Source organism: Orycteropus afer, unplaced genomic scaffold (genome assembly GCF_000298275.1).
Source record: "Orycteropus afer afer isolate SDZICR_OR568_19922 unplaced genomic scaffold, OryAfe1.0 scaffold00069, whole genome shotgun sequence".
NCBI classification, from domain to species: domain Eukaryota; kingdom Metazoa; phylum Chordata; class Mammalia; order Tubulidentata; family Orycteropodidae; genus Orycteropus; species Orycteropus afer.
Genome location: NW_006921656.1, coordinates 3,571,075 through 3,580,399, shown reverse-complemented (window position 1 = coordinate 3,580,399; position 9,325 = coordinate 3,571,075). Strand labels below are relative to the sequence as shown.

The 9,325-nt window shown below is 48.1% G+C and overlaps 1 protein-coding gene across 1 annotated transcript in view; it reads right to left on the bottom strand.

Annotated features, from left to right (window-relative positions):
• COL22A1 (collagen type XXII alpha 1 chain) overlaps positions 1 to 9,325 on the bottom strand; it is a 291,312-nt gene that overhangs the window by 191,836 nt on the left and 90,151 nt on the right. Inside the window, exon 15 of the mRNA XM_007940570.1 lies at positions 930 to 983. Within this exon, the coding sequence (XP_007938761.1) occupies positions 930 to 983 (54 nt within the window). The remainder of the gene's footprint in view (positions 1 to 929; positions 984 to 9,325) is intronic.

Below are 9,325 nucleotides of genomic sequence, written 5' to 3'. Positions count from 1 at the left end.
ATAGTGGCTAAGGCACTTGACTGCTAACCAGAAGGCTGGCGGTTCAAACCCACCAGCCACTCCTCGGAAGGAAGGTTGGGCAATCCTACTTCCGTAGTGGTAGTGATACTGCCTCGGAAACCCAAGGAGGGGTCACTATGAGTCAGGTGTGACTCGATGGTACACAACAACATTTTATATATTAATTATGTTGCTATTTGTATACACATGTTAACTGGCTAACAAATTCATATATCAAGTTATATTATGTAATAGGTATTGCCCTGTCTTCAATGAACATATAAATTTTTAACTTCTATTTAATCTTTATTTTTTAACCATTTAAATACAGTTATGTTTTGAATTCATACGGTTCAAAATGTCCATGTCACCACAGTTTCCTTCCTACCATGTTCCAGCCCCCTAGAATCTTCTGCAAGGGGCAACAGGGTCATTCGTTTCTTTTCCTTCCAAAGATAGTCTATTCCTATATAAGACACGGATGTCTTTTTTTCCTATGCCATTCAACATTATTTTTCTCTTAACATTAACCTCTCTGCACCATCCATTTTAGATTTCTTCACTATTTTTCACAGCTTCTTACCATTCCCTTGTGTCAAGACACCTTTGTTCATTCAACTATGTTCTTAGTGATGAGCTTTTAGGTGGTTTCTAATCTCTTACTATCATGGATAAGATCACCATGAATAATTGTGTACATTACATCATTTGGAACATGGGCACGTGGTCCACGCCTTTCCATCCATACTAAAGGTCACACGACCTCAGGTAGAGTGGATGTAAAGCAGTATGTTCTCTGGGACCCCTCCCAGCGCAGGTGTTGTAGGACTCAGGTGACCACCCAGCAGAGTCCCCAGGTGAAAACTGTCAGGATCCAGCCACTCCTGTCTTCCAGCAAAATCTAGCCCACCAGCATCAATACAACCTACCTGCTGTCCTGCCTCCCCTGGCTTCCCAGGAAATCCATCCAGGCCTTGCTCCCCCTGGCAAAGGAAGAGACAGGGAAAAATGAGGACTGGGCAGTGGTCACCAGGCAGCAGACCGACTGGATGCCCTGCAGTTGCCGTCTGAAGAGGAAGGATGAGCAAAGGCCCTGTGTCTGCACACACTTGGCATCCATGGTCCACTAGGTCCCGCGGGATACAGGGGAGTCACAAATAGTGTAGTGTTCCTGGGGTGCACAGTGTGCCAGAGGTCAAAGAGCATAGGTCACAGGCCAGAGAAATGCCCAGCCAGGCATGCTGGTGCTGGGGCAGAATCGGGGTCTCCTGAGCCTGCCTCGGGTATTTCTCCTCCCTGGGTTCTGTGCAGAAGACATGAGAGCAGCATGCTGGTCTCTTCCCTGGATTCCTGGATGGCTAAGCTGCCCAGGATTTAGAGCCCATGGGCTCCAAGGTCCTAACATTACAGATGAGGAAAGTGATGACCTTTGAGTGCATACCTGCTGCTAGAGTGGTCTTCCAGTTACCAGTCTGGTATTCCTCCTGGTCCCAGACCCCGATGGCCTCCCATCACATGCAGCATAAGCTCTAATTCCAGCCAGGCCACAGGTCTTCCACGCCCATCTCCATCCTCCCCTGCCAGAAGCCCTCTGCCTCAGTCAGGGCTCTGCCATTTGAGCACATGCTTCCCCTTTCCCGTTCTGCTTGGCCATCTGTGCCTCTTTTCAGACAGCCCACCTTCCATTCCAACCTCTGCCAACTAGCACTAGAAGGCAGCTTAGGGTGGTGGGAGGTACATGTGCTTTAGGGGAGACACACACAGGTTCTACTCTTCCATGTATTCACTCCGTGGCCTTGGACAAAAACTCTAATCCCTCTGAACCAAAATCTACTTGTTTAATAAAACCCATGGCTGAGTCAATTCTGATTCATAGTGATCCTGTAAGGACAGGGTAGAATGACCCCATAGCATTTCCAAGGCTGTCAATCTTTATGGAAGCAAAGCCCAAATGAAACTCACTGCTGTTGAGTCAATTCCAACTCACAGTGACCCTGTAGGGAATAGTACAACTGTTCCATAGGATTTCCAAAGCTATAATCTTTATGGAAGCAGACTGCCTAATCTTACTCCCAAGGAGTAGCTGGTGGATTTGAACTGCCAAGCCACCAGGGTTCCCTCTGCAGAAAGGAGCCCTGGAAGTAAGTGACAAGGATTCCTTACTCATTTATTAAATCCCAATACTCCAAATTCACTGCCATTGAGTGGATTCCAACTCATAGTGACCCCCATAGGGTTCCCTAGGCTATAAATCTTTATGGAAGCAAATTGTCTCATTGTTCTTCTGTGGAGTTGCTGGTGGTTCGAACAACCGACCTTCTGGTTAGCAGCCAAATGCCTTAACTACACCACCAGAGCTCCTTCTCATTTATCTAATAAACTAGACTCACTGCCATAGAGTTGATTTCAACTCATAGCAACCCCCATTGGTTTTCTGAGGTGGTAAATCTTTAGAGGACTACATTGCCCCATCTTCCTTCCACGGAGCAGCTGGTGGGTTTGGGTTTGAACCACCAGCCTTCTCATTAGCAGTCAAATGTCCTTAGACACTATGCCACCAGAGCTCCTTATTTGTTAGGAGCAATTAAAATATTCTTCTCATCTTTCCTTTGTTGGTTGGTTGCTTGGTCAGAATGTGTGATTAGGTCAAGTGTCTGGTCTTTAGCAGAAGACGACACATGGTAGATATCACTATTGCAACCCAACTCAAATCTGCCTCCTCCATGAAGACTCTCAGGATCTCCCGTCTCCCCATTCCTATCCAGAAGTAATTTCTCCTTCCAGAATCAAGTCGCCCTTCTCTTCCTCTCCCAGGACATGTGTGCCTTCACTGACTAAACTTTGTATGCCTCACCTTCCCCACTCTGCTGTGAGCCACAGAGGCAGGGCTTCACCTGACTTCCCCACTCTGCTGTGAGCCTTAGAGGCAGGACCCTCACCTAGTTTCTCCTGCACACACCACATTCTCAATGACGCTCATGGAATGAACAAGCATATGCATTACAGTGACGGGCTTCAGTTCAATAATTCATCAGTTATTCCAGAAGCACACACTCATCACCTTGGGGGATCCAGGCCACATGACATGGCCCAGAAACATGAGGAAGAATTGAGCACACTCTCTGTCCTCAGAGAGTTTTACCCATCCAATTATGATAGCAGACTCACCTGCTGAAAACAGGAAATCAACAGAGAAAATCAATAAAACCAAAAGCTGTTTTCCTGAAAATAAATCAATAAAACTGATGAACCTCTAGCTTGGCTAACTGGTCAAAAAGAGAAGACACACGTTACTTACACTAAAATTCACTAGGAGGCTATCACAATTGATGCCATGGTCATTAAATAGATAAGGCTGGCTGTTCAAATTCATCCAGAGGTGTCATGGAAGAAAGACCTGGTGATGTACTTCTGGAAAATACAGCCATTGAAAACTGTGGAGCATGTTTGTATTCCAAAACACATGGGGTCGCCATGAGTCAGAACTGACTCAATGGCAGTGCATTTTTTATGAACAATTCTAGGCCCTCAAACTTGATAACTAGATGAAATAGACCAATTCCTTGTAAGATACAATATACCAAAATTCACACAAGGAGAAATAGATCATCTCAACTTGGTTATATCTATTAAGGACATTGAATCAACAGTTAATAAGTTTCTAAAACTGAAAATACCAGGCCCAGAAGGTTTCACTGGTAGATTCCATCCAACATTCAAAGAAGAAATGTAGTGATTCCCTCTAATCTTCCCCAGAACACAGAAGCAGAAGAAACACTCTGTAACTCATTTTGTGAGACCAGCATTACCCTGACAGCAAACTCACCCATAAGCCAACTGTGGTCCCATGTGTGGTCTGGGAAGGAGGCTGAGAGTTCCCCTGGCTGGGCCCTTCCCTCTTGACATCTCCAGCCAACAAAGTCCATTAACAGGAAGCTCCACCATGATCTACCTTGTCCTTCAAGCAGAGGCTCTACCTCAATCCATTTCAAAGAGTAGCCCATCCTGGATGCACCAGCAGAATGAATGCTGGAGGTATCTGGGACCATGGCGCCTGGGACCCCAAGTGCTCTCAACCCCTTGATTTTGAGCAAGGGAGCCCCCCAGCTGCCAGTGGGCACCTGCTCTGTAAAGGTTCACCAATGACTGACTGAGTGTACGTCCATCCACGCAGCCCACATTGGACAGTCAACACACACTATTATAGCAACGACAAATAAAGACAGAAGAAGAATTGATGTATTTAACTTGTGATGTTGGTGAACAATATTGAATATACCATGGACTGCAAGAAGAACAAACAACTCCATCTTAGAAGAAATAAAACCAGAGTGTTCCTTAGAGGCACAGATGGCAAGACTGTGGCTCACTTACTTTGGGCGTATTGTCAGGAGAAGACCAATCACTAGAAAAGGACGTCATGGTTGGTAAAGCAGAAGGTTAGTGAAAATGAGGGAAACTCAAGTGAGATGGATTGAGACAATAGCTACAACAATGGTCTCAAACATACCAGTGATATAAAGATGGCTCAAGACTGAGCTATGTTTTGTTCTGTTACACATACAGTCATGATGAGTGGGAGCTGACGCAATAGAAACTAATAACAACAAAAACCTGGTGGACAACCCTGCTGACCCTTCAAGAACACCACTAATGGAGGGTGCCTCTCTTATTGATGATTTATTGTAAGGCAGGGTTGGAGGTCAAAATGGACAAGATGGGGGTGCCTTGGCGGGCAGGATGGATCATGGCATTAGATGCTAATGGAGTTCCTCCAGGTGCCATGCCTTGTATTTGCTTTCATAGCCCATTTAATTTGATCCTCATAGCCACTTCATGAGATAAGTATTATTAGCCTTCAATTTCAGATGAAGCCATAGACGGTCAGAGAGGCTAAGAGTCTGTCCTGGTGCCAGAGCTAGTAAAGGCAGAGCCAGGTGACAATCTAGCACTTCTGACGCCCAAGCTGGTACTCTTACCATCTTACTATGGCCACCTTCCTGAGCTTCCTTATTCCCAAGGTAAGGCAGATACCTAGAGAATCTCCCAGGAGCCTCAGGGCCTTTCAATGTTCATAGCCTCCCAAAGCTGTCAGATGGACAAGGTTTTCCAGAGCTGGAGGCCCCAGAAACCAATGCTGACCCCATTAGTGATTTGCCTTACAATTTTCCAATCACCCCAAGTGCAGTATCCCTGGACAGCCTGCTTGGACTTCACTGCCCCTCCATCAGCAGGACTACCTCCTGCAAACAGAGCCTCTGTCACCTTGCTGCACCTGCAGGAAAAGCTTGAAGCCAGGGCCACCTCCACCTCACTGAGAACACCCTGCTGTGTGCTGTTGGGTGGGGCCTCGGTGGCAGATGGGTGGTGGCTCCCTGGCAGGGTGGCTCTGGAGCACGGGCTCAGCTCCACGCCAGCAAGGGCAGGCAGCTGGCTGGCCTATCTCGGGAAGATGGACACTCCATTCCTGCTGATGTAAGGGAATCAGCAGAGGCTCCTGACAAAATAAACACTTCTAAGTACCCACCAAAGAGCTCTGGTGGTGCAATGATGAAAGCAATTGGCTGCTAACCAGAAGGCTGGCAGTTCAAACCCACTAGCTGCTCCACAGGAGAAAGATGAGGTAGTTTGCTTTGTAAAGATTTGCACCCTTGGCAGTCCTATGGGGGTAGTTCTGCTCTGTCCTAGAGTGCTATGAGGTGGAACGGACTCAAAGGCAGTGAGTTTTTGGTCAGTTCCCACCGGATGGAAGAACTGGAAATGACCCCAGGGATCAATCAGTGCATGTGCCTCATTTAAGAGATGGGGGATGGAGGGCAGAGAGGAGGCCAGCTCCCCTCAGTCACCTGCATGGCAGCAGGGAGCAGAAGTCATGCTGTGTCACAGAGTGCACAGGCTGTGCATCCACTCCTCTGTCTCTGTGTCCCTCCATCTCCGTCTCTGTCCTTGCCACTCCCTGTTGTTGTTGTTGTTGTTATGTGCCGTCGAGTCATACCTGACTCATAGCGACCCCTCCTTGGGTTTCCGAGGCAGTATCACTACGGAAGTAGGATTGCCCAACCTTCCTTCTGAGGAGTGGCTGGTGGGTTTGAACCGCCAGCCGTCTGGTTAGCAGGCAAGTGTCTTAGCCACTATGCTACCAGAGCTCCCTGCCACTCCCTACTCGCTACAAATATGAAACACATGGTCCAGCACTTTTCTAACAACTTTACAAATACGTTGTTGTGATTGGTGCCATGAGGCAGCCCTACTCATGGCAACCTCACATGTAACAGTAGGATGGTTGCTGGATCTTGGGCACATTCGTGATTGGTGACATGTCTGAGTCCACTGTTGTGTCCACTGCATCAAGCCATCTCACGGAGGGCTTCCCTCACTTTGGCTGGCCCTCCACTTTGCCAAACACGATGATGTCCTTCTCCACTGATTGGTCCCTCCTGATGACACGTCCAAAACAAGCAAAGTCAAGTCAAGTCTTGAATGATACTCTATCATCCATAGGGTTTTCACTGGTTAATTTTCAGAAGTAGAATGTCTTTCTCAGTCTGGAAGGTCTGTTGAAACCTGTCCACCATGGGCAACTCTGCTGGTACTTGAAGTACAAGTGTCCCAACTTCTAGCATCACAGTAGCACTCAAACCACCACAGTATGGCAGACTGACAAATGAGCTAAAATAAATTCCTTTGATCCTCACAGGACACTTATGTGGTAGATACAATTACTCTTCTCATTGAGGAAATCTGAGACTCAGAGGTGAAACAACTCTTCAAAGATCACACCACCAGCAGAGCCCAGAGCTGGCATTCAAATGCTACAACTTGTCTCCCAAATCATCACTCAGCTTCCCCTGCCCATGAAGACATGGCTGGGGAAGGCAGGAGTTCACAGCTTGGCGAGACGCAGGCCCCAGCTAAGCTCCTCTTCTGGACTCCACACCTCAAGGTGGCCCTTCCCTTCCTGAGCTTCCCAGAAAGGGGGCACCTGCAGGAGAAGGGCTGAGGACTGACAGGAGCCCAGGGCACACTGATTTTGCTGCGTTCCCGACAGCACTCCAGGCCTGATGCACCAGGGAGGGGAAGCTCGGTTAGGATAAGAAGTTTCCAGCACTTGCTTACTTGTAATGGGCCACACAGCACTGGGAAACCCACTACCTCTGGGCCTCAGTTTCCCCATCTGTGCAATTAGGAGACTTCTCTTTTACAGGTCGGATAATTTAGGGTTTTGCTAGGACAAATCTTAACACAAGTTTCCAGAAGCTTGCTGGGAATGTTGTTCAACACTACGTGGAAAAAAGGCTGTTGCTTCAACACAGTGTTTTTGCGAGAACAAAGACCTGAATGTGTGCAGACTGACTTTCTCCTAAAGTACAAGTGGGGGAAGGAAATCAATGGCTGGTGCTGTGCCGGTTGTGTGCTGCACGCTTGGCTTCTGTTCTCACAGCCAAGCTTCCCACAAGCCTGTGAGGGCAGTGTCACTATTTCCATGCTGTAGATGAGGAAGTGGAGGCTTCTGTCAATCAAGTAGCCATCTGGCTTGTAAGCGTCAGAGCTGGCTGTCACATAGGACATCACAGTTATGGACCCTTGTGTGGGGGAGCCACCTTCCTAGAGTGACCAGGGCTTCTGGGTGTCAATATCGGACCTAGGACTGCTGACCAGGGCCCAAGGGAGAGTCCTGGGGACCCCGCATCCTCTCCAAATGGAGTCTTCTGGCTATCTCTGTCCATACTACTATTCTAGTTCCCACTGGTCAGAGTTCTCCAGAGAAGTAACAGAGCAATAGCTGTTGTTGTGTGGCATCGAGCTGATCCCAACTCATAGCAACCCTGCAGGACAGAGTAGAACTACCCCATAGAGTTTCCAAGGCTGTAATCTTTACAGAAGCAGGCTGGTAAATCTTCCTCCTGCAAAGTGGCTGGTGGGTTTGAACTGCCAACCTTTTAGTTTGCAGCTGAGATTCTCAACAGCTGCACAACCAGGGCTCATATATATTTGGCTCACACAATTGTTGGGGCCAGCAAGTCCAAACTCCATAGGGCAGGCCAGCCACCCAGTGGGAGTGGACACTGCATCTTGAGGCAGAATTTCTTCTTTGGGAAATCTCCAATGATGCTCGTAAGGCTTTCCAGCTGGATGGGGGGAGGCCCACCCCCATTAAGGTAATCGTGTTCTCTACACAAAGGAGATAAGCACACCCACCGAACACACGTCACAGCAACACCTGGACTGGTGTTTGAGGAAGGACCTGGCCATGTCGGCACGTGAAATCCACCATCTCATTACCCTTCTCATAGGGGATCTGGTCTCAGGGCAGGCAGCCTGCTAACCAATTCATCTTCCATCCATTCATCTACTTGGCAAATGCTTATTGGGAGCCATCTATGTGCCTATCTCTGTATAAACACTGAGCCCCTCACCAGGCACCTACACCTACAGGCCGAGTTTGGTTTCTAAATGTCTGTCCCCTAATCCTCCGATCTCGAAGGCAGGAACCAAGCCTCCATCCACCCTGCAGTCCTGCAGTTGGCACAGGGCCTGGCAGGCAGCAGGCTTTCAGTAGCTTCTTGAGGGAAGACTAAAGCCGAGGGGTTTGCCATGACCCTCAGGCCAGGGGATGGGCATACACTCACCCCCCCAGGGGAGCCAACCAGACCTCCACACACTTGGGCCTCCAGCAGGAGTCACCACTGAGCTCATCACACTCCTCAGTTAGCCTCACCTTTCTCTCACTGTCCCACAGCCCAGGTCCTGGAGCAGGGCCCCAAACCCTTCTCGCTTCCTCTCAGGAATTTCGCATCAGAGCCTGGTTCTGTTGCCCACCACAGCTGCTCACAGTGTTACCATCAACTCTCCTGCCTTGGGCCTGAGTCCTCAGTTAATCCAAAGGCCACTTCCAGGTCTCTACAATGCCAAGACCAGGAACACTGGGCCCCCAAGATGAGATCTGACTGGTAAACACATACATAGACCCATATCCAAACTCTCCAAACAATCAAGAAAGGCAAGCCCTCCCCACCCTGGGGTAAAGGTTGCCTATTAAAATTACAAGGATTGAAGTTTAATATGCAGACAAACAAAAACCATGCTTTGGAGCCTGAGATGGGATAGAACTCTAGTCCCTACCTCCCTTAATCACAAAGAACTTCTGGAAAGCAACAGGGCAATATGCTTCCAGAGCCTCAGAAAGTTCATTTTCTTGGACCAGTAATTTCCCTTCTGGGACACCAGCCTAAGGAAATAATCCTAAACTTGAAAACAACAACAACAAAAAACTATGGGTTTAAAATGTTCACCAAAGCATTATTTTTAATAGTGAAGAACCAGA